Source organism: Topomyia yanbarensis, chromosome 3, assembly GCF_030247195.1.
Source record: "Topomyia yanbarensis strain Yona2022 chromosome 3, ASM3024719v1, whole genome shotgun sequence".
NCBI lineage: Eukaryota > Metazoa > Arthropoda > Insecta > Diptera > Culicidae > Topomyia > Topomyia yanbarensis.
In genome coordinates, this window is record NC_080672.1 from 422,784,865 (window position 1) to 422,811,283 (window position 26,419).

The following is a 26,419-nucleotide window of genomic DNA, read 5'->3' on the forward strand; positions in this document are numbered from 1 at the left end:
GATTCTTTCCATTTTTCCGGGAACAATCGTTTCTCCCAAAGCTCATTATACAGTCTTAACAGATAATACATACCATCCAAAGGTAGATTTTTGATCATGTCATAATGAATATCGTCTGGTCCTGTAGATCCACCATTGCAACTGGCAATAGCGAATTGAAGTTCACTCATTGTGAACATCACGTTTAGTTCGTCTGCGCCTCCTATCTCGTACAAAACAGAGATTTCACTTTCCTCTCTCGTTTTATGCTCTAAAAATTCCGGGGAGTAGTTTTCCGAGCTACAAACAAATGAAAAGGCTTTCCCAAAAGCTTCTGCGATACCCTCGTTTGATTGTATCAATTCGTTGTCAACCTTTAACGCTGTTATTGTTTGGGGTTTTATTTTTCCGCTTATCCTATGTATTTTATTCCACACTTCCCGATTGGGTGTGGAAAAAGTGATAGTAGGAACAAATTTTGTCCACGAGTCTTTTTGTACTTTGCGAATAGTTCTGCGTGCTTTTGCTTTGGCGATTTTAAATGCAGTTTCATTTTCGGGAGTCATGTGTTTGTTGTAGTTACGCAGAGCACGTTTTCTCTCGCTAATACAGTTAGCAACATCTTGAGACCACCATGGCGGTTTGATCTTTTTTACAATCGGTGATGATTTTGGGATAGTATTCGCTGCAGCATTCGTAAGGCAAGCAGAAAACTGCTCTACTCTCTCTAAGGTATCATAGTTGGAGTTTTCCCTTTCGTCGATTTGTAGTGAAACCGAGTGTCGAAAGTTGGGCCAATCTGCCGAATTGGTAATCCATCGGGGACGTCTGGTTGTATTGAGAGATCGTTGCAGTGCAGTAATAACTATCGGAAAATGGTCGCTCGAACAGAGATCCTCATGGACATGCCAAGAAAAATGGTTAGAAAGACTTGGGGAACCAAAAGTTAGGTCAATCGCAGAATAGGAATTGTTGGCAACCGAGTAGTGGGTTGGCGTTCCATCATTGAAAATATTGAGATTTTGTTCTTCGATTACTTTTTCTATGAGTTTACCTCTACTACTGTCACTTAGGCAACCCCACAGAGTGTTATGTGCATTGCAATCAGTTGTTACTATATACGGAGTAGGTAGCTGATCCAATAGATCTTTAATCTCTGTATCGGTTACAGTCTTACTTGGTGGTAAATAAAGGCTACACACGGTCATTTCAATCGGAACACATACTTCCACAGCAACAGCTTGTAGTTCTGTATTCAATTCAATTTCTCTGGAATAATAGGAATCAAGTACGGCGATTGCAACACCCCCTGAGGCTCTTAGGTGAAACTGATCGAGTTTATAATATAATTTGTAATCTTTTAGTGTAGGTTGTCTCGAATGATCAAAGTGAGTTTCTTGGATAGCTATGACGTAAGGTTTGTAATTACATATCAAAAGTTTTAATTCATTAAAGTTATTATAAAAACCATTCGCATTCCATTGAATTATTGTATTAAGCATTTTTTTTTTTTTTTTTTTTTAAAGAATGTTTTACCAAGAAGCTTTGATACTGACACGTTTATCAGGTTTCTAGATCAGTTTCCTTGAGAAATATCGATGTCTTTAAAGCTTGGGATAATACCGTAAAACTATGCTCATTTGGCGATTGTGTTAGAAGTTGATCTTGCTTTGGGTTTTCTCTGTTGTTTTGTTCACTCAAATCATTATTTTTATGTATAGGTGTTAGTGAGTTACCTTGAACCTTTCCATCGATATTGGTAGACTGTGAGGTTGTAAACAATGGAGATCGTGATCTCGATCGGGCTCTGTCCGTCGATACTCTCTCGACGGCGAAGCAATGGTTGGGATGATCATCATGGTTAATGCTAGATATCGTTGGTGTTTGTGTAGACTGTGGTGGTCGTATTTCAATTCCAGGCTCTCTCGGCAAGCTTGGGCTGGCAGCGATTTCGTGTAGGGATTGTTGGTCAGATTTGGGTTGGTCATTCTGCGTAATGGGATCTCGGTTACAGCTGCTCATCGTGCTTCTTATTTCTCGGTTAGTTTCAATAGAATTTTCCTGAACCTTTCCCGTCGCCGTGACAGTAGCAAAGCTTCGGGTAAGCTGTGGCGTATTTGGATTCGGAGCTTGTGATCGTCGTTTTCGTTTAGCTTCACGCAAGGAAATTTTGTCGGTGACTCGAATTTTCTGGATTTCGTATTCATCTTCGTATACTGGACAGGTTTTCGAAAACGCATCGTGGCTACCTCTACAATTCACACAGATGGTTTGTACGCATCGAGTATTATCATGGTATAGATTTGCGCATCCCGCACACACGCGATTTCCTCTACACTGGTCTTTAGTATGTCCGAATTTGAGGCAATTCATACACCTCAAAGGAGACGGTATATACTGGCGAACACGGCATGGATGGAATCCTACATTTATCGATGTTGGTAGATATCCCAGATTAAATGTTAAGACTACGGTAGAGGTGGGCTCCAGTTCCTTATTCTGGTTACGGCGATTGATCCGCCTGATCTCCGTCACGTGTTCAGCCTTCAGTCCCTCAAGAATTTCATTATCCGATAGAAACTTCAAATCGTAACAACTGACAACACCCTTTGTAGTGTTCAGAGAAGAGTGTTCTTCAATTCGAATCCCGATCTGTCCTCCAAGGTTTGTTTGTTTCATTAGTTTTTCGGCTTGCTGAGTGTCCACTGATTTCAGAAGTAGCTTCCCATCTTTCATCCGACTGATTGTGACACGTGGTGTAATACTATCAATAGCCTTTTTGATAAAAAATGGCGATACCTTTTCCATTGTGTGTTCACCATCTGTTCTAGACAGCACTAAATAGCGTGGTCCATTGTTTCCTTCCAATCTGCTTTCCTTAGAAAAGAATTTTTCTTGCAGCGTGTCTCGAGTAGCTCCACGTTTTTTCCGTTTAATCTGCGTTTTCAACTTCCAGTCGTCTCCGGTGTCAAAATCGGTCAGTTCATCAAATCGAGAACCAAAGGCCCAAGGCGGTTTTCCGCCGCCGGAATCCCCTTCCATGCCTCTCTCCCACTTCGAACTCCAACACAATAGAAACTGTTAACAAATAGAAGGTTTGTTTGAAAATCGACTTTAACTGCGGAGCTTCAAAAATTAGATGTTCTCTGCTTGAAAGCTAAAGCCAAACTGTTGGGTAGTTTATAGTGTGCGTCATTTGGAGTACCAATGAGTTTTTGCGATGTGTGTTACCACTGAGTGTCGAAGCTTAATATACAGGCATGTCATTGGAATAACAGTTTTCACTTTCTGTTGGAAGTTATCGTGTGGGGTATACAGTGTCATTGTTCTTTCACAACAATGAAATTGGGTGTAAACCTTTATAATAAACCGATGAACAGTTTTCACTCTATTGCCTGATTCGATCTGTTCCTTTTATCTGAAAATCTTGCATTCATGCGATTATCTATCTTGATAGTAGTGTAAAAACTGTATCTGTATCTACTATCTTGTTACACCGGAAGTAGTTGTGTTAATGCAAACTGCTATGTGGCAGAATGCGCTCTTTCTTACCTCTCGACATTCTTATTGGAAAAGGAACCATCCGAGACATGAGACGAGTTACTCTTTTTTCGAACTGCATTTGTTTTCCGTTTCTTAAATTTAGTTCTCAAAAGTCTCCCATCTCATGCCTCCACACGAGTTTAAGTCTATTGATGACATTTTGTCCTTAGACCGGCGACGCCTGGGTGCTATCAGCCTTCTACCGATAGTAGCAGAATGAGAGGGTGCGAACAAGATCTAATCAAGGAAACACTGCCGTAAAAATGAATATCTGATCGGAAATCAGCCGCAACAAGACTTTAATTTGACTAATATCGATCATCGCGCGTCAATACAACTGAAAATTCGCCGAATCTGTTTTTATTAATCTAATTTCAAGTTTCGTCATTGCTAACCAGCCCGTGTATCAGGTTAACAAGTCCTTGTATTTCCCTTCAATGGTCGTTATTATCGCTCGTATACGTGTATTTACAAATCATTCGATACGTAAAATAGGAAATACATACCTTGATTTATAACATCTCGCGCTATCATAACTCGTCTGTATAAAGTGTTATCACTCGGTAGTTTTCAACTAAATAAATATATCGTAGAGGGGAAGTAGCGAATTCTGTCTAAATACCGTTATAATAGATAATGATTCGGCCCATTACGCATATATGATTAGCTTTTCTAGGCAATACTCCCACGGTCGGCTGTGTGGAGTTCAAATTGCTTTTATTTAGGGAACATAGGATACTTTCGGTAGCCGGCTACCCAGAGTTAAAAAAAACCATAAACTAAACAAAATATTTTCTTTTTCGAGTGATCGCGTACTCGAAGACTAACTAAACAGCTACCTAATAAAATATGCTTTTTAGGTCGCATCGCTTGCTTGGAGCGAATCCTAGACCTTATACCCTCCTAAACCACCAACTCCGCGACACCTATGGAAGAGTCTGATGAATCGTCGTCCTTCCGTTAAGTAGGTGGAGCATCAACACTTCCCGTCTACCTTATCCTTTATCCTTCCCCGTGAACGATGGAGATGGGGGCGGCCGGCAATGATGGCTATCATGTGTTGAGGTTTTAATATGAGTCGGATTGGTATGAATTCCTACTTACCTCTTCCTAAGCAACTCTTATTAGATAATCAGCAGCCATACATGATGAAGTCAGTGTGCAATCCGCCAAAATCATCGTCACAACGCAACGCAACGCAACGCATACATACGTTCTAGCAACATTTCGTCCAACCCGGTTTCTTCTGCAACGACATCTCGGTTTCTGAAAAATTTTCGAGCTGTGTTACCATCGTTAGAATTTCCGCCACCTGGCAAAGGTTCGCTAATACGAAGACCTAAACGGTCACGTAACGCTTGTCGAATTTTTATTTGTCGTTCCTTAAGCTCGCTGGTATTTTTGCCTACGCGCCAACGCGGTTTTGCTAGAGCTAAACGGTAAGCAATATTCAATAGTAACTCCATTGCTCGTATTAATGCATGTAAAGGTGAAAAAACATATAAACTATCCGGTGGATCGCTGGCTTCCAGTAAAGGATCATTCAATCGCTTTCCGGAGCGTTTGCATATATAACACGCTTGAGACGGTGTGCCTGTTACGTCATTCACTACCTTCGTATCAACCATGGAAAATATGAAGCTTGAACTAATCGGAATCTTGCGCATATTAACATTTACTATAGTCGGGACTAATTCATCGATTTGCTTGTTCATCGCGGCAACTTCATCCTTTGTTAGTTCAGGATTTTCCTTCTTGAAAATTAATTTTACTGGTCGGCACAGGGATACTGAAGATGGAAAATCATTATTCCAAAGAATGCAATCTCTTGACTCATCTTTCCGGCGACTAACTACACGTAAAGGCACTATAGATAGAGCAAATATATGCGAATCGTTATACTCGAATAGTTCTCCATTTTCATCTTCGTCAACGCACATTTGCTTGTATCTATGTTCAAGTGGAAAAGAGACTGTCAGTCAAAGTTTAGAAGAAAAATAATGTTGCCTACCGGGAATGGTTGCTGCTTCCATCGCAGCCCCACTTAAAGATAACAAACGTATTATCCTCAGGATGCAGTGGTAGAACTCCAATATTCAGAAACGAGATGAGTCGTTCCACGGTATGGTTAACAAGAGCTTGAAGGGGAACATACGCACAAGAAGGCTGAACAGAAATTCCTGAAAAAAATTGTTGATTCAGGGACGAATCTTTGAGAATAGTACATACCGATCGGATAGCATAGTTTCTTTTCTTCTACTATTTTATTATACGCGGGATAAATGTCCAAACCCTCGTGCATAACTGAGCTGCGTATGTTTTGGTACTGCGCCTTAGAAAAATCATTTTCACAAATAAATCTAAGTGCCTCCTCCGCAGTAAACGCTTCTGCAATCGGGACAGCCATAGATCCTAAATTCTCTACGGTAGATCTGACGGGACTTTTCGACAATCGTTCGATTTGTCTGCCAACTAAACGGAAACCAGTAGAATTAGCGTTGACGGCTGACGCTAAACCAAGTTCTTCCGTGGAATACTTATCGCGCAACTTTCCTAATCTTTTTATTTTGGCTCTGCGACATATTTCGGAAAATGGTTTCCTCTTTCGGCCTTTACCTTTACCTTCGACTTCGAATCTTAGCTTTCCTTCAAGCCACACAAAATTTTCCAGCTCAAACCGAATTTGCGTGCGCTTACTCCGAATCCACAACCTTCTAAATTCCAACATGAAGATTTTTATTTTCTTCCGAGCACTAACAAGTCTCAATTTTACATTTGGATTACTACTTGTAATGAACTTAAGCAGTTCATCTGTCTTTTTACCAGCAATAAGCAAATTCGCCAACTCTCTTCGACTAATATCCATATTTACTAGTTTTATTTAAAACGAATAAAATCAGAAACCTTTTTTGACAGTCGTTTCACTTATGCAAAGCTTGCTGCGATGAGAGAATGATATTTGAAAGTGGCTTTTTTCATAATACAACGATATGTGTGTAAATGCTTTAATGCGTTGAACCTGCAAAACTACAAACTTTAAATCTAAATTGCAAATTTTAAAAAAATATCGTATTCGCCAATTTTTGCTCAAATATACTAATAAGTATGGTCTTTCATGTGGTGGAAACAGAATTCAATTTTAGGTGCCCGCATCAGCGATATTGAGCCTTGAAATAGGCTATTTTTTTAACGAAAAGTGTCCATAACTTTTTAAAGAAAAAAGTTAGACCTTCGGTGTCTTGGAGAAAAATACTCGGCTTGAAGTTTTCAATAAGCTGTTCAAAGGTTGTGTTAACAAAAAGTAAAAGATACGAAAGTTATACTAAAAAAACGTTTTTTTCAGGAACACCCTAATCTTTTTTTTTAAATTTCTTGTATAACAAAAACTAAAAGAGATAGAGCTTTAATATGTTCAACAAATTTATTCAAAATAAGTTACTTTACAACTTTGTGGAAGACTGTGGAGCTCTATCTTTCATCAGTAAAAAGTTTATTTTCGTATTTTAGATAAATTAGAACCACCCTAATAACTATTCCCATAAAAAGAAGCATCTTCTAAAGTACACAAATTCATCCTAAGACATGATACGGCTAAATTATACAGGTTTGTCAGAAAGTAAAAATTCCTCCTAAATTAGCGATCTGGACCACTGTGCAATGTTGCCACTTCGAAGATAAATTTTCGAACTACTAGAAGACATTTATTTTTTTCCGCAATAATCCCAAAAATCAGAGAATACTGGTTTTCAATGTCCACATTTGATCGTTTTCAAGACCTACTGAGTGTTTTTCATAATTCAAAATTATTTATTGAGAAGATCATTTATAAACTGTTTCATAAAGAACATTTATCTAACTGAATTTTAATGGTTATGTGCCTCACGGAAAAAAATCCGTTCATAAATTCATGCACAAACAATTATGATTTCGTCAACTGAACGATTTACGAAAATCGTAACAATATCCCTAAAATTATGAATAATGAACCTCATATTGATGAAACTATTTGTGTTTTTAAAAATCTAGTTCGCCCTAAAACATACATGTTGCTACATTCCAATGTTTCGTTGGGTTACTGTGGTTGCTCCCTGGACATGTTTAGTTTTTGTTATGATTTTTGTTCATAATTTGGGGATACACTGGTTAGTATAAACCATATCAACTAAAAGAGCTGATATTTAAACAAAGTTCATCATTTCGGAAGTTTAGTCACGATTTCCGCTATTTCTATTCACTTTATAGTAATATTTTAGGCACAAGTAGAGCGATTTGTGTTCATGATTTCAGGATCTAAATCGCAATTTTTGATATTTTAGTCACGAGTAGTGTGATGTATGTTCACTATTTCAGGGTCTTAGTCACGATTTTCACAATTTATATGCAATTTTTATCTGGAGCTCGCTTTCGAATTTGACACGTGCAGTAATTTGTCTCATTTCATGATATCAGCAGATTTATCATGATATTCGTCATTTCTCTTAGTCTTATCGTGATATGCTATTTTCTAATTACTGTACGTGACCATATGAACTGGATAATAATGGTGCGACTGAACCACGATATGTCATTTTGTGAACTATATCACGAATACGAATTGTAGCTCTAAAATGTCTTTTTGTTGTTCAGTGCAGTTTTCGGTTTTCTGTCCGTACATCACATTGAACCTTATTATTAGTAGCAAGCAGCTGGACATAACTACGGATTCATGAATTATATTTTATGATTTTGCGAGCTATTTGATGAGTCGTGAATATTATACCAGGAATCATGAACCAGTTAACGAATATATTATACTAGCAATTACGAATCGTGAATACGAATTTCGTTTCCATGAATAAGATTCCATGATTTTGTGAACTATTTCATGTGCATGAATAGTCTGTCAAGACTAATATGCTAGAAATCATGAACCAGTTCCCGAATACATGAGAATTGTTGATTTTTGGACGGTCAAACGTGGCTAATACATCATGAACCGGTTCATGAATACATAAACGAAATTTTTGTGATTTTGTGAACTATTTGATGAATATGTATATTGAATCGTGAATATTGTATAAAGAATAACGAACAAGTTCATGATGATTGAAAGTGTTCATCAATAATATTACGATACGAGTTTCGTTAAATAGTTCACAAGAAAATATTGTTTGATTTTGTGAACTGCTTCACAACCACGTAAATCAGATCATGTTCAAGATCTAATAAATCATGAATCAGTTCGCATCGTATAGTCGTGAACTAGTTCACGCACTGAAAATCGATATGGTAATGACATGGCGGAAACCATGGCCGAAGCACAGACTAGCAGACATAACACTATGAGGGAGTTCCCTCAAAAAACATCGATCCGACAATTTTCCCAAAACACTAGCTCCACCTTTTATTCGCAGTCCCAAACACTCATTTACTGGTGGGTTACCCCTCAGGTTTGGGAACAATTTTTCATTAGTGATCTATCCCCCATATGCTTGTTTATATGTCAGTGGTGCCATAATTGCAAATGTGGCCACAGTTCAAAATACAAATATATTTAAAATTACCGTTACAGCAGGCGAAGCATTGTCTGTGGCTGAAGATCGGAAAAACGTGTTTAATCCACCTAACAGTGTGATGAGACATTTCTTATAACTCTTATCACTCTTCGGATATTATATCGTTTGAGAGCATTTAGAACATGATGCTTCGCGATGTTTTTGATAACACTTACTACATGGGATAGTGGCAGGACTAAGAGAATCGCTCAAATCAGCATAGGACAACATCAGTGCTCTCAAACTCTCAAATCTCAAACCAAATCAATGGGAAAGCGAAAAAATGGCCCATAAAATAGACATACCAACGAATTATTGTTAATGCTCTATTAATAAAATATCTATATTGTGGTGGGAAAACTGAATTTTCCTAAAGGGGTTATATATTGTACTGAAACAAAAAACGAATTTTTTTTTGAATCGATTTGAAGTTTATATTTTACTCAAATTTCCAACGCGACTGAGAACTAAGAAATCAACGCTTTTTCTTGAAAAGGGCGATACTAGCAGTGATACCATTCAAAGAAAATCAACAGTGAATATTTCCAGACTTGGTTTTATTTCCTATTTAAGAACTATTGTGTTTTTTGACATCCTAGATTGCATGATTCAGTGATCGAAACCCAAAACTTCATAAAGTATTTGAAATTATTAAATTAAAATTTGTTTTTGCTATTGAAATTGACAAAATGATAGTATCGCCCCTTTGGCGATTGTTTACTTTTTCGGTCCCACCTATCAGCATTGAAGTATCGCCCTTACGTTTTTTTACAATAACTACCGTTTTACACCACCGATTTCGTCCGGTTTTTTTTCAATAGAGATCATTGTTACTATTTACAGCTAGTATTAGTTTGATAATCCTAAAAAAATACGAAAATAACAGGTTCGCCTCTAAACTGCTAGCAAAAAAAGTATCGCCCTGTTTGTTTGCATGGAGCGTGGAGGGCGAAACTTTAAATAAACAAACTAAAATACAGTTTCGCCCGTTGTATTTTTTTCTGTAGTTTAAGAAAGCAATATCGTAGAATCAAAATTTTTAGGTTAATTTGTTGCGTTTCAAAGCCCTCATTCGCATGTAAGAAAAAAGCCCTATGTTTACATTTGTAAGTATCGCCCTTTTCACAAAAAAGCGTTGAAATGAAATCGCAGCTCCTGATATCACGCTATCTCTGAAGTACATGCGTGCATAGTTTCAAATTTTACTTCGACATCGACTTTTTCTAAAGGTGACTTCCCAGTAGTATTCTTGATTTGAATTATTATCGCTAATCCTAATGCCAAAGAACAAATAAAAACCTCACGAAAACGAACCGTTTGGGAAAATCATCATCATTACTGGAACTTTCATTTTCACGAAACTTTTCGATAACCTTCCGTCACTTGCGTTAATGCACTGGGTGCACAGTAGGGTGACAGGAAAAAAAATGACCCCTATCGGCCCACCTCTGCGTCGATTCCTAGTCCCACCAGGAGCACTTGCACCAAATTTGAAGCAAATCGGACAAGTCTAACTACCGGACCAACGGGCCTGAAGTTTGTATGGGAATTTTCAACAATTTACATGGAGAAAACCCACCAGCACGCATTTTCGCCGCTAGGTGGCACTGTATGCATCGTATTATCACTGTAAGTGAAAATAAGAAGGATAATTGAATTGTCTACAACTTAGTCGAAGACTGCAAGTAAATCCGACTTTGTTAAAAGAAGTTATTAAACTTTTAACGAAGTGATGTCTGAGTCAGTTTTGCATGGGGCCTAATAGTGCATGGTTGTGTATCAGTACTCGATTCACACGAACTAAACATTTTTGTGAAATAATCGTTAGGTTTAGCTCAATGGTATGTTCAGAAGAATTATAGTAAATAATACGAGTCATGCATTGATTAGAAAATTTTAGTTCCACCTGTTACCGCATAGAGGGCGCCAACACTAACTTTTCAACGGAGAGAGATAGAAATTTGGTGTCTTCTACAAAGTTATAGAACAGGCATTCAGTATTTCTTCTGAACATCTTGATACTCTATCTCTCTTCTATGAAAAGTTAGCAGTGGCGCCCTCTATGCGGTCACAGGTGGAACTAAAATTTTCTAACCAAAACATAACTCGTATTATGTCGTATAATTCTTGTAAACATACTATTCGGCTAAATCTAATCATTATTTCACAAAAATATATAGTTCGCGGGACTCGAGTACTGATACACAACCATGCACTGCTAGGCCCCATGCAAAACTGACTCAGACATCACTTCGCTAAAAGTTTAAGAACTTCTTTTAACATAGCCGGATTTACTAGCAGTCTTCGACAAAGTTGTAGATAATTAAAATATCTTTCTTATTTCCACTTACAGTGATAATACGATGTATACAGTGCCACCTAGCGGCGAAAATACGAGCTAGTGAGTTTTCTCCATGTAAATTGTTGAAAAATCCAATATAAACTTCAGGCACGTTGGTTCGGTAGTTAGACTTGTCCGATTTGCTTCAAATTTAGTACAAGTACTTCTGGTGGGACTAGGAATCGACTCAGGGGTGGGCCGATTGAGTTTTCAAAAATTCATCATTTTTCTGGGCAGTCTAGTGCACAGTGCTCTAAAAATCTAGCGAAATCGTCTTAGGGCACCAGCGGGTCTGTAAAGAATACTAAAAATGAATTTCTATTCCATAATTTTCAGTTCAGCAATTCGAGAGATCGTGCTCACCGCAAGCCATGAAAAATAGACTACGTTGTGAAGCGATGGTCACTATTAAAAAATCACGGTTAAATAAAAAATAAAACTATTAAAAAATTTCAAATAGTTTATAATTTTCACAAACTAATTAGGAAAAATTGTTTAATAAGCTTTCGTAATATTGTGTAGGAAAAAAGCTGAAAATTTGAAAATAAATCTGAGGATTATGATTGATTACTGAACTCTGGATTTTTCTATTGGAATTTTTTTCAGACAGGAATTTGATATTGATGCTATTAGACAACTGTGAAATCAAGACCAATAGATCAGTTACATATCAAGACCCTATTCCGACAATTTATCAAAAGTCCTCATGATGTTTACAACAACAGGTTATCAATCTACGGATCAGATAATGTTATTGTAATATTGAATTAAATCAGTTTGCATCAATAAATTTTCAACTCCAATCCAATTTTTTTTTTTTTTGGTGTGGTGGGGGGGGCTGTATGGTGTTAAACCCCAAAACCTTCTCTTGGCTACGCCGTTGCTTGGAGTTATTTATTTCGCTTTTCATTTTCCGAAAGGTTTCAGTTCGATCCGATGGTCATAAGTTAGAAAAATTGCAGTCAGAAGGTTCGCACAAATGAACATTTTAGCACTGATAAGTTATCAAGTTCCTTCCAGACAACTTGGAAGTGTTCGGTGATTATTTCTAGCGGTTGTAGATAGAAAAATGAAATACAAAATTCGATTTATCGAAATAATGTTTGGCTTATTTCAATGAATTATTACTATATTGAACAATAAATAGGCGACAAAGAGTAATCCACAAACAACAAGCCATAACTTTTAAAGTATTCAAAATAGATATTTTATGTCTTCAGTAAAGTTATTCGCAAAAGTAAGAGCTACAAATTTGCTGAAGGCATCATTTCGTTATAATCACTTCCAAGAAAATTTGTGAAAATATCTCACTCATAGGGGGATTAATCAGCAAAAGCACAATACCAAAAGAAAGAGCATATTTCCTCCATTAAATTCTCCGAAGATGTTAATAGTATCTAAAATAAGCCGTTTTGGCGTTAATAATAGATTACATGTTTTTGGTCATATTTCTGGCAATGGGAAATGATAAAAATCTTTCGTCCGCATTTAATGTTAAATATCTCTTTTGATAATGGTCCGATTTCAACAATCTATAGCTTGTTCGAAAGGTAATCGTTAAAGCTGTCTAAAAACATATAAATTGTTAATCTATGTTGTCAATTCCGGCAGATAATTTAAAAAAACTGCAAAAAACGCCATTTTTACGCATTCAAACATTCATATCTGAAAAACTAAACATCAGAATCAAAAACAAATTAATAGCGTTCATGCTGTTTTTTAGTTCTTTCATTTAAAATTGGTTTGGATAAGATCGGTTCAGCCATTGCTGAGAAACACGAATGAGAATTTGTCCGTTGCATACACACACACAGACACACACACACACACACACACACACACACACACACACACACACACACACACAGACATTGTCCCAAATCGTCGAGCTGAGTCGATTGGTATATAAGACTCGGCCCTCAGGGCCTCGGAAAAAATCTTGAAAGTTTGAGCGAATTCTATACATTTCTTTTATAAGAAATGTAAAACATATACAATAGTAAAAGCGTTACGCAACGCAGGCGTTACATGATTTTTGAATATGGTCCTGTTTTCGTATCGCAAAAAACGTGATTGTTCCAGAATTCATGGCCTTTATTCACGAATATTGGATTTGAAACGTACTAATGGAGCGGGACTAATAAATCCAACATCAACTTGCAGTGTGCTTGGAGGGGAAGTATCTTTTAGACTATTTCTTCCTCTGTTCTGCGAGATATGGTTTATAAGTGGCCTCCAAACAAACGAATATCACCTAACATCGATGACAGAGCTGTGGGATTAAGGCCAAGTTCCCTCTGGGTCGTGCAAAACTGAGAAGCAACATCAATTTCGGCGCAGAGAACAGATGTCTGTCTCAAGCGAAAAAGTTATGCAAAAAAAATTACGACTCATCCAAAGGTAAATGTGATGTTACCACCAGATGTGGTTCTGTCGTTATTCCGTTTAGTGCGTGAGTTTTACTGCAAACCGCACAATTAATGTCCAAACCGGCCGTCATAGCGCATTTTAGTTCAAATGGCAAAACAAGCATTTGAAACTAGTTTGTTCGAACCTGGATGTTCGTTCTGTGTGATTTAGTGTAAAATATTTAAATGTTAAATTAATAAGCTAGTATAGCCGAGAGGAAGAGGTATTGTTGTCTAACAATTTTCTTTATATTTAACAAGCAAAGTGGTGTTATAACATGATCATTCAGTGTGGCGTAACAAAAATTAAAACAATTAATAATACCTTCTGGAACAGACATAATAATTGGCAAAAGAGTTGCAGGGAAATTTGGCTTCGTGGACATTACGGTTACCAGCGCTCTCTGATTTACTTAATAGTCGACGATCCGCTTCAGTCCTAGAGGGGACTCAAGAGGAGATCAGGAAGAAGACAGAAGCGGACTCAAAGCGAAGTTTTTATTGCATCACTGACGACTTAGCATGCGTTGTTAGAAGCATGATACATTTAACTAGAAAAATAGAAGGCTTGACGTTGCACACTTCGCCGTACTCTGAATATTAAGAGTTAGATTCGCGCTCCAATCCACTGGACAACAAGTTCCATGGTGACATAAGCTGGAACTCTAGTGATATGGAAGAACTTCTTGTAGCATCTAAACCGTACATGGAAAATTAATCAGATCATCATCATCAGAGTATCAGATTCTCGCTTCGGCCACGATCATCCAAGAACACACGCGAATATGCGAATAGACACACGCCTATAAAATCGAATTTATGCACGCGAAGTTACATACACGTTAGCACACGCAATTCAACACGTTAACTTAACAACGCTCGAGCCCTTCGCGATGATACACGCGAAGTCCCTACGTCCGCACTGGAGTTGGCCTTAAGCAGTGTTTAAGTGGGTGACATTTCCCGTCTCGTCTGCAGATGTAATGAGTGATTTTAACGGGGAGCTCTTGTGAAAACTTAGCTCTACAACTTCAGTAGAACAACACTTAAAAAAAATTAAGATCAATCAAAAATGGTTTGGCTATCGACGCATATGAAAATCTGGTAGAATTTTTCTAAATTGAAGATTGCTATTGAGGATTGCAGATTTCTCAAATAATAACCTTCGCTGATTGTAATGTAGCGAAAATTGTGTGTGTAAAATCTGAAGAAGTGCTCGCTGATCGAATTGTTACGAAAGAAATTTTGGCCTATCAGACCCCAATTTCACTTAGGCATGTTTGTGAGAAAAGTTACGAATTCGAATGTCTTGGGATTTTACTTGCTTAATATATGGAAGTTCGCTATAAAGCTAAAGAGAAAACTTCTTCCAAAATTAAGGCGTTTGACTCTTGCATTAGGCATTGCGATCAACCGTGAGTTTGGTGTTTGGTGGCATATGAATACACAGATCGTCGTCTTATGCTCCTAGTAGTGAGGTAAAAGCTATTTCTTATAGTTCATATCCATATTATACTAGTGGCATCACCAAGAGCAACTGTTTTTTGAATCCAAAACTTTTAGTGAAAAATTAACACACATGATCTTACCGACGGTAATTACCTGCGGTAATTTCAAAATTTTCAAATTTATCAAATGACAGTACACTTAAAAATAAAAAAGTGGGTTAGAACCTTTCGGACGCCAGCCATTCAATTGTGAATAATGCCTTCTGCGTAGCTCTTAGTGCCACTGAAGGCTTTGAGAATTAAATTTTTACATATATAGTGATCTGTTACTCTATCTTTTATTATTTTTAGAAGATTTTCCAGGCAGTTCACAACCGGTTAAAAATATTTGTTGATCAGAATTGAACACTGTTGACGCGCATGCCGCAATTTGTTAGTTTACCTTAAATTAATTACACAGAGATTTGAATCGCAGCATCCTTTCCATTATAAATGGAAAATAATTTTTGCCATAATTCTTGTTTATTGTTTCATATTTCAAATCTGGTAAAAGTGGAATGTAGATGAAGAAATTCTTTATCCAGTGCTATCATTAGCTCATTTTTTGATGTTTTGCGACTTAGTCCGGTCCGACTTAACACCGACCATTTGATCTATCGCTCTCGTTTTTCATATCACAAAGCAGAGGAGATTTTGATTCCCTTTAGCTCTCATCGCTCTGACCTAGGTTTAATAGGACAGGGAGAGTCAGTCGAATAAAATTATCAGAACTTGATACATCGCATTTGTCTATCGCGGAAAATAAACGTTTTGGAGTCACAGTAACGAAGCGAGTGTTCACTAACCACGATATCACCATAGTTCACTTTTTTTTCTCTACTCTTTATAGAAAAAAATCATATTTTTTGTTTGTTGACAAAATCAAATTAATTCTCTCGCCAGTAGTTAGCTATGGTTTCTAGGTTTTTTTTGATTACATATGTCTACTTAAATATTAACATGGTCAAATTTTAAGGCTGAAATAGGTAATCCGGCAATAACTGTTCTCCTTTCTCCTATAGTTTACTTGTATAGACATTGACACAATAAAGGTATAACTACATGATCTGGCACTGCGCGCCAATGATAGCGATATTACGCTTCATACGTCAAAAACTTGGTTCAAGTTTAATTAAAATATTTTTCATAGCGAATATATTTTCATTCCAGGTCTTAAAACTACTCGACAACTCTTGCTTCGAACTCGAGATACGGAAATTGCTTCGAAATCCGACATTTTTCTGTTAGGCCCTTTATAAAAATAGTCCAAACAACTGAAAAAACTACAAGGGGTAGCTCTATGGGGTTGCACGAACTGTAGACGTAGGACTATTCTACTTAATATAAAATATTTATTTTCTTAGTACATTTGGAGCAATAATAAATCAAATATATTTCTTACGTATTGTTTAAGCACAACCAATCTACATCGAATGTTACATATTGAACCAAACCTTCTTGGTTATCATTTCATTTGTAGTAGGTGATCAAATCCGAATAAATTTATTTGAGAAGATCTGAAGAAAGAAGACAGAAAACCGTGACTGAACTAATATCTGGAACTAAATCTTTATAGCACAAGATCAGCTTTTTAAAATTGTAAAAACTTTTCGATTGTGTGTGGTAAAAAATCCGGACCGGTGAAGAAAAATCAACTTTTGGACAATATAATCACATTTCATGTATAGACTAAGCTTTCTAGTTATTTTTTTGCCATTATTGTAACTTTCCTAAAGTACACATACAAATGTAGCGAATGCAGTGGTCTTAACTATATATCGAAACTATAAATATACAAGAATCGAAAACAACTTTATATGTGGACTTGATGCATTTTTCGACGGTTTTTCGAGTGGCAGTGTATTTATTCATAAATAGGCTTTGTAGTATCTATTAGCAAAATCAAAATAGGATAAGCTGAGTGGAAATGAATCACGTGAAGTGGAAGTGAATCTATGAATTGATCGAAACTTTCGTTGTTCTTTCCATCGATCCGCGTAAAGTTTTTGCTAAGAATGTTTTCGTCTTTGCGCAAAGAAAGCACAGATTGCTATCATGCAGGTTGCGCATGCAATCGCTAACAAACAGGGATGCCACATTGACATCTGTGTTTCGGTGAAAAATAGATTTTTACCATATGTGTTCGCGCCTCTGTTCAGCGCTAATCTGTGCCAAGTAAAATTATTCACACCATTCCATCATAATCGAGCAGAATCTCCAACCAGTAAGAACATTTCAGAATAAACTGTCAAATATTTGACTCGCTCACAGCAGCAGCAACAACAATAGGAGCAGCAGCGATACGCGCGGCAATGCATCATTCTCAGCAAGCGTGAATGAGCCAAATGTACAATCGCCCGATGTGGAAAGGAGACGACAAACAATTGATGTGTGACATGCATGGCATCGACAAGCATCGCGGATGAGCCACGCGTTTCTAGAACGTGTGGCGTGTAATATAAATACGCGCGTTTTGCGCATCGCAGCAACCAGTATTATTCCAACAAGTGAAGTGTAAAGTACAAGTGACAGAGTGAAATTCCAAATAAAGTGTAAAGTGCAAAAAGTGTTTTTCCTTCCAAAAATCACATCCAGTTGCAAGTGGTTTTCCAAAATACAGTCCACATAAGTTGTTTGCGGTTTGTTTTGAGTGGTCCATCCAAGAGTTTTATTTGTCTGCGGACAAGTGTAAACATAGCCAACCACTAACAGCAAGCTGCAAATTTCCCACACCAAGGGCCACCCCCAGGTCCAAACAATATGTGATAACTGAAGCAGTAAAAATTAGTGAAAATCTGATATCCAAAAAATCTGTGAAAAATCACAATATTTTCAAAAATATGTGAAATTTTCATCAAAATGACAAAAATTTGCCATCTGTGAAAAAGAATCTGTGATCAAAAATTGTGAAAAAAACCGATTTAAGCCACCTATCAGTGAGATGAGACATTTCTTACACATATCACTGTTGTATTATTCATTAGCTTGCCGATCACACGCTAAATTTACAAGCAACTAGATATGAGATGTGTACGAATAACGCTTCGAATAAACTGAATAAATTAAAGAAAAATAATAAAACAAAACAAAATTTAAAATAAAAAAGTTATTCATAAAATGGATAGAATGATTAACATAAATCAAATTAATAAAATAAATAAATCAAATTAGCTCAAATTAAAATTAGACGATATTAAAACGTAATGAAATTAAGAGAGCAAATTAAATTGTTTCAGGATAACAAGCTATCATACAATAACATAAAGGACTGGCTAAACCGAATTGATAAAATTAAGAAACTGAATAAAATATGTGAACTGGGAAAAACTAACCATTTAATAAAATGATTGAAATAAATAATATAAATAAAACCATAAAAAATTGGAATAATAAAATAAATACCAAATATGAATGATATGGATTAAATTTACTCATTCATACCTAATTATTTTGTCGCATATATAGAGTTCCAAAACCGTTTTTCTTAAAAGTGTTAGAGTAAAGAAACACGAAAAACCTGTTTTGATCAAGATAGATGCTTCTCTAGCAGTGTTAGAAGCTGCTGAATTTTTAGATACTTAATACACTTAATACACATCTCCTGAAAATTTTTCAATAGTTCGTTTGGGCAGAAAAGATAGCCGAAAGCAGTCCAAATTAATAAGATTTATCAGTTTTCAAAAATATTTGAAGAAAACGAAGATATATCAAAATATAATTTTTCATCAATAACTGAAAATGTCTCTGGCAGCACTGCTCTAGTGAAATCCAATCAAAGCAGTTGTAATAACTTGAGTTTTACGGATCTTTCTTGTAACTATTAGCGCTCAAATAAACGGTGATTGTCACAATTATTAGTTTTACTTTTTTGTGAAGAAATTTTGTCCAAGCCCAAAGTTATACTGCCCATGAATGCATATTTGTCCCGTTTTCTATCTTTATGGGACTGATTTGCGAGCATGGGCAGTAAAGCTATTTGAAAATGTTGTTCATAAATAACAGGATAAACAGAGAGTTAATAAAATCAATAAAATGAATGGAATGAATAATATAAACAAAATAAAGAATTTTTATCACAGTAAAAAAGTTTTCTGTCTTTTTATCATTTTTTCATTTTGTTTGTTTTTAAGCAGTTAAATTATTAAAATGAAAAAATCAGCGATATTAAAAAGTAATAGAATTAATAGCAGAAATTATATTGTATCTAATTAATGTTCTAGATGAAATGAATAAAGTGAATGACTGAACAAAATTAGTCAGATTATTAATATGAATAAAAGTGTGAACCGGAAAAATATCAGAAAAAAATATTAGAAAAAAGTGAATAAAATAAATTAAATGAATAATTCAAATAAGATTCATAAGATAATAAACTGGTCGGAATGCATACAAAGAATTAAATGAATACAATAGATAAAATTAGGTCACATAAACAAAATAAATAAAAACAATGCTAAATGAAAAATATCTTTAAAATGAAATAATCATATATTTATTATTAGTCAAACATTTAAAATGCAAAAAATAAACCAAACGAATATAATGCATTAAAGGAATGAGCTGGAACAAATGAGAATAATATTTTAAGAAAGTTATTGAAATGGAGTAAATGAATAAAACAAAATTCACGAATTCCAAAACCGTTGTTTCAGAATATTCTGAAATGTTTGTGAAAATCCCATTGCAAAGAGCACGTTTTCGTTCTTCTTTTCTTGACGGAATTTTTAGGATTATCTGGTGTTTCTACTTTATTGATGGTCCTTAATTAGTCATCAGAAAATCTAGAAATCAGAATCTGAATATCTGAAGAATGATTTTGTATAGAATGGAATTTTCAGGTTCAGTATTTTAACGCGTAATTAGAAATAGCAAACTGAGAAAAGGCCACCTGTAAATAGTATTCATTCGCATTGAAATATCTAGAAAAGAGTGTCAAGTGTCCAGGCTATGTTGGCAATTATATTATTGTCGATGGCATAAAACTCGTACGTGCAGTCGATTACAATGCAGTCTTTTTCCACCCATCCTTATTACTTCCGAATTGTTTCGTTCGGAACTCTCGTTCTGGAGATATGGGTTAATGAGTCCTATACAAAGCAATACCATTGCAAAGAAATGGTTCAAACTACCAGAATAAGTATTTAAATTCATCGAAAAGCCAGTTAGTATTGAAAGTACTCCTGCACTGCTTTGAGACACGAACATTCTTGAAATTACATGTCGTATTTTTTCGCAAATACATATGCTTTTAGTCACATTGATCATGAAAAATGTATATTAAGGTTTTCAGTACAACTCAGTGTCAGTTGTGAGGAATGGTAAATGAGAGAGCTGTGACATTATTTTTGTTTACAGTGCGAAATTACATTCCTTACATCTTTATTTTCAATAATGCAACTGATAACTTTTCACTACAATTTTGTTATTCAAAAATATAGTTGCTCTTGGTGATGCTACGAGTATAATATGAATATGAATTATATTAGAAATCTATTTTCTCACTACTAGGAGGATTACTTGATGTATTCATATACCATCCAATGTTTATCTCACGAGTGAACGCATTGCTCAATCCAACGGGTAAATACATCAACTCTGGACAATGAGGGTGGATGTAGCGTAGTTGGTAAATCGATTGCCTTGTACGCAGCGCACCTGGGTTCGAGTCCTGACCCCGCACATAGGGTTAGAAATTTTTCATAAGAGATTTTTCTAACCCGAATAGGCGAATGACCTTAAGGTTAAAACCTCTATAATCGAAAAAAAAACTCTGGACAAATTTGCACTTTGAAGTGAATTTACACATTATTTTGCCTTTGAAATGAACTTGCTTATTAATTTTTGAAAAATAGGTAATTGATTATTAAGTAAATTCACAAAATGTTTTCGGAATCAAAATCCTTGAATCACGCAGATGTGTTTGCATACCCGGATATTCAAAATCGGTTTAGTTTTGACCCTAAAAAACCAGTAAAGCAATACTCTGTATGGAACGTTCTCATTTTTAGTTAGTGGAAATTGGTAAGCGAAGAATGAAAATACAAAATGTTTAATATCTCCGCCACTCGTGAACGGATTTTGACAATCTATAGCTTGTTAGAAAGGTATTTTCGTAAACTTTACGTTTCTGTTCGTTTCACGCGATATAGTTGCCTTATTCGAACGTTATTTGCTTCAAAACAGCCCTGTTTTGACAAAATATCCCATATCTCAGAAAGTAAACAACATATCGAAAAACAAAAATAATAGTGTCAAATGGGAGCGTTAGGCCTTTCATTTGAAACTAGTTTCAATAAGATCGGTTCAGCCATTGCTGAGATAATTACATGACATTTTGTACATACATACATACACACATACACACATACACACACACATACAGACATTGTCTCAATTTGTCGAGCTGAGTCGATTGGTATATGAAACTCGGCCCTCCGGGCCTCGGAAAAAGTTTTCAAAGTTTGAGCGAATCCTATACATTTCTTTTGTAAGAAATGTAAAAATCTGTGGCATTACAGAAAAATCTGTAAATATGAATCCCTGCTAAAAATTAAGTACGTTTTACACGATATATCAGGCTTTCTTCACCGGTACGATTAAGATTAAGATTAAGATTAAGATTAAGATTAGTTACATGCAGTCAAATTGAGGCATTCAAACACAGCATCAACGGCACGTTTTGACGTACGCCACGTGTGAACGGGCACAAGCGAAACGCATTTAACTTATCCTGACGGAACGGTGTGGTTGACGAAAGCTGGTGTATCGTCTGAATCGTCATTTAAAAACCTATTTTAATCCACCTAGCGGTGCAATTGTGCCTTTCTCAATCATGAATCACGAGAATGTGTGCGTTGTTTATACTCATTAAAAACTTTTAAATGCATATATTACATTTTATTATCATACATCACATGACAACTATATACAGGAAAATAAATCATTATTCGAGTTCTAAAATTTTGAAAAAGAAAAAACAGCCACGGTAATATTGAACTGAAAAAAGGTGCGAAATCGGCAAAGTCCCAAAAAGTCGATTTTTATAAAAAAAATTTTTTCGAGATAACATTAAATCTCGACGTTTCATGCATTTTAAAGATGTTTGGCATCAAAAATACGAATTCGATTTCTGAAATTTCATGGGGTCCCCCCTTTGAAAAAAAATTTTGAGTTCCGGCTTATACGGGAATTTCATGTGTGACCGGACCGTTCAGTCTATATTTCCGGAACCATACAAGCGATCCGTGCGAAATTTTACAGACATCTGTGGGGATAATATAGCTATCATTTGGGACTAAGTTTGTGAAAATCGGCCCAACCATTTCCGAGAAACTGATATGAGTTTGCTAGTTATGAAAGATGGCCGCTTTTCCCGGGCACTTCCGGAACCGTCTATGGTGGTCAATGTAGTCAACGAAAGTTTTTTTGGCCGTCGGTGACCTAGAACTGCAAAGTTAAGTTATTTGAGAGACATTTTAGCGAAATTTTTACCTTTTTTGCTTCCATCGGGGTATCGGTTTGAATCACAATTTGCTATGTGATCGCACGCCACAACCCGTAACTCCGGAAACGGAAGTCGGTTGGGGATAAAATTTAATAGCCATTTACGGGAACGCAATACCTTTCATTTGAGGTCAAGTTTAGTCGAATCGGTCTAGCCATCTCCGAGAAACCGATGTGACTGTTACTCTGAATTTGGATACTTCCGCCGGGGCTTCCGGAACCGATGATGGTGGCCAATGTGACCAAAGAGACTTTGAATGGCTGTTAATGACCTAGTACTACAAATCGAAGCAGTTGTGGTCACATTTTGGAAAAATTTTCACCATTATACATTCATTGCAGAATTTCTTAAAATCGACGTTTTCTGCGTGATCGTACTCATCACCCTGTAATTCCGGAACCGGAAGTCGGATCCATTAGAAATTCAATAGCAGCCTATGGGAACGTTGCACCTTTCATTTGGGACTAAGTTTGTAAAAATCGGTTCATCCATCTCTGAGAAAAGTGAGTGAGATTGTGTTCGCGTACACACACACAGACGCACATACACACACACATACATACACACACACATACATACACACACACAGACATTTGCCGAACTCGACGAACTGAATCGAATGGTATATGTCACTCGGCCCTCCGGGCCTCCGTTAAAAAGTCGGTTTTCAGAGCAATTGCAATACCTTTCTATTGAGAAAGGCAAAAATGAGTTAACGCTGATGATGATGGGTAGAGCGAAAGAGACAACTAGTACTACGACACTATGTTAACCGTGTTTGCAAATGGAGCTCGAATATACATGCGACTTTGTGTTCGAGATTGTAACATAGAAGTGTGCTGGAAACGAGCACAACACAAAAGAAAGCATAGCGTTTGAACGGCCAAGCTCAGTCGCGTGTTGGACGGCACTAGGTAGCGTCCGTCCACATCCAGTGTAACGGACTTCTAACTCAGCTACACTGGCTGTGAAAACACACAGCTCAGTGATCTGCTCTGCCTTCCGTTCAACAGGCAACTGAGCTTGTCCGGCTAAATCCGTTCTTTAAATAGTTCATAGAAGCGTAGCGCTAGGTACACAAATCTGTCGTGTCGGACTTGGAAAGCGCTATCTTCTGTGTGTAAATGCGCGATATTTTGACTAGGTTGTACTTTATTTAAATTTTTAATGCCATGATATCAAAAATCTTTGGGTTTATCCATTGGAATCTAGTCTTAGAAGTATTTCGGGGTGATATTTTGCAAACAATTTGAAAATTTATCGTGAGATGGCTGAATTATATGCATTTAAAATTGGATCATTTTTCGTTACATACTATTTTTGTAGAATTTACAAAGTGCACCCCCATATCGAAAACAAAGACGTAGTCCTACGTCAAAACAAAAAACATCCGATTCGACGGATTTGACTGGGTTTGCGGCTCAGCCAACAATTATCAGCCAACATAATTTGACAGTCAGACTTCGGACAAAAGTATTCCAACCTTACACCTAACTGGTTCCAAAATCATCCAGCGACTGCTTGCCGATGGGATACGCATAGTGTCCCACAAACAGTGGAATGCGCTTGTTTGTTTTAACAACGACATACACGAAGGGACGATTCGCAGCGAAAAGTTTGGATCCACTTCTGGACGAAACGGAGGCCGCTGCAACGATACAAGCATTTGATTAAAACCGATCAACTTAATCGAACGATCGATGTCCTGCACTTACTCGTTTTACCAGACGCATCAACTCCAATTTCGTTGACATTAATCGAAACGGATTGTTTTACAACATCAAGAGGCAATTTTTCGTCTTTGAAGATTTGAAATACGCTCCAATCGAACGGCGCATTCAGATGAAGCTGCCGTAGGATGTATTGGACGTTGATAGTGTTGGAAATAGAGAACCGTGGCAGTTTCACCGCAATTCGCTCCGGTTTCAATGAGTTATATAAATTCTTAAACTCATTTTCATTCAAACGATTCACCAAATTTGTCATATTACCTTCCGCTGTCAGCGGCATAATCAACAGTAAGGAATTAAACATACGGAGTGGTAGCTCCAAGGCCACCGCATTCAGCGGTTTGTAGATTCCAGTATTCAACACTGTTTCCGGTAGATTCATCATATCCGTTAGGAATCGTTTACCTGCTGCTTGAAATATTTCCCTCTTGGTATCCCTCTTATCGAAACGGTGTGTCCATCCACTCCACATGACGATAGTATTTAGCACGATCAGACGTGTGTTAGGATTGATCTCATCCGGCGATAGAATATTCTTAACCATGCCTGAAGTTATTGCATTACACCAATGGTCGGCAGCTGTGACTAGTCGAGTAACGTTCAACCGGGGTCGTTTCTCAATGGCCGCGTCAAAATAGTGCGTTCCCGCTAGAAACACCGGATTGAACGGTTTCGTTCCGAAAGCAAACACTTTAGTTCCAAACGTGAGGTCCTGATCTGCGGATAGTACGAGCAGTTGGCGACGAGTCTGCTCCGAAGCCTTCGTCATGCTGTCGTGGATGTGAAGTCCTTTGCGCATCTGTTCGAGTGCGTAGCGATCGGTGACGGTGCTAGCCAATAGGGTCATTGCCGTTCGAATTGTGAAACCGGAAGTGACAATATTTCTGGACTCCATGAATATGGTCTATGGGTAAGGAAATGGAACTTGATTAGCGACCTGAATCTGAACTAATTAAATTGCGTACCTTGAAGAAATCCCAGCTAAAATCACTTGCGATATCCGTTATAGAAACGGCGGTTTTCAATGCTAGCAGCAAGAGAATGATATTCACGTGGCGTATCATTTTGAACAGATCCTTTGGGGACTCAGAAACTAGCCTGTATTTATTCGTTTCAGCCAGTAGTTAGTCTACTGATTTTTATGAGCATCTGGTATTGTACCATGAGACTAATAACTAATATCTTTCGCATATGAGGAATAAGGGTTACAGCTATCGGTCTTGATTATGTTTGTAAAACTTTTATTCAGTTGAAAGGCAGCGTCGCACGAGATGCATGTACCAAATTAAGTTTCTCAGTTTCTAATAATTTGTGTTAACACACAAAAATATTTGAAACAACTTTTTCTTTAGTTGAATTTTTGAAAAATCACTTTTCCGTGCATACTACAAAATAAACAGTGAAAACTAGATCCATAAATTTTCCAAACCGTAGATTCAAACCAAGCGTTGAAGCTAAAATTCGGTGCTTCTAATGAAGCTTATTTGAAGGTGCTGCAACATTCCTCTCAGGAGCACCATCACTACAAACCATTAAACCAGAACCATAATCTGGGCCGGGCACTGCCAAGGCTCGACCAATGGTGCGCCAAGTCACGATTCGCTGCAAGTGATAAAGTGATTACACCGTTTTAACGCCAGCCAACAAACCAGTCAGCCAGAAAACACTTTCCGCAGCTCGGTGCCCCATACCGTTAATATCGGATATCTCTTTCTCCACACAGCCTCGCTTCAGCGTGGGAAGTAATTGCAGTTGAAAACGTGCTCGCAGAGTCACACACACACACGTTAGCTTAGGTACCGTCTAAAACCGATGGCAGCAGGCTAGCATCTTGTGGAGCACAAATGTTAACCACGACATTTAGGCGGAGACCCGTCCCATAGACCTCGTCGC

At 37.0% G+C, this 26,419-nt stretch overlaps 2 protein-coding genes across 2 annotated transcripts; both read right to left on the reverse strand.

Annotated features, from left to right (window-relative positions):
* Positions 1-1,631: 1,631 nt before the first annotated feature.
* Positions 1,632-3,021, reverse strand: LOC131688400 (uncharacterized). The gene is made up of 2 exons (XM_058972604.1): positions 1,716-3,021; positions 1,632-1,660 (listed from the first exon to the last, which is right to left on the reverse strand). Exons 1-2 carry the CDS (start codon positions 3,019-3,021, stop codon positions 1,632-1,634), a joined length of 1,335 nt encoding a protein of 444 aa, XP_058828587.1.
* A 20,952-nt stretch (positions 3,022-23,973) lies between these two features.
* LOC131688532 (uncharacterized) lies at positions 23,974-25,591 on the reverse strand. Its single transcript, XM_058972849.1, has 3 exons — positions 25,492-25,591; positions 24,512-25,430; positions 23,974-24,444 (listed from the first exon to the last, which is right to left on the reverse strand). The coding sequence occupies exons 1-3, from the start codon at positions 25,588-25,590 to the stop codon at positions 24,287-24,289; spliced, it is 1,176 nt and encodes a 391-aa protein (XP_058828832.1). The 5' UTR covers position 25,591; the 3' UTR covers positions 23,974-24,286.
* Positions 25,592-26,419: the final 828 nt, after the last annotated feature.

What these genes read in the sequence shown, in the direction of transcription:
- LOC131688532 (XM_058972849.1), bottom strand. Translation starts at nt 25,590, where the DNA reads ATGATACGCCACGTGAATATCATTCTCTTGCTGCTAGCATTGAAAACC. An exon ending in TTAGCTGGGATTTCTTCAAG is followed by an intron (nt 25,431 to 25,491) that starts GTACGCAATTTA and finishes CCTTACCCATAG; the next exon opens with ACCATATTCATGGAGTCCAG. An exon ending in TGATGCGTCTGGTAAAACGA is followed by an intron (nt 24,445 to 24,511) that starts GTAAGTGCAGGA and finishes GTATCGTTGCAG; the next exon opens with CGGCCTCCGTTTCGTCCAGA.
- LOC131688400 (XM_058972604.1), bottom strand. Translation starts at nt 3,021, where the DNA reads ATGGAAGGGGATTCCGGCGGCGGAAAACCGCCTTGGGCCTTTGGTTCT. An exon ending in TATCGATGGAAAGGTTCAAG is followed by an intron (nt 1,661 to 1,715) that starts GTAACTCACTAA and finishes ACAAAACAACAG; the next exon opens with AGAAAACCCAAAGCAAGATC.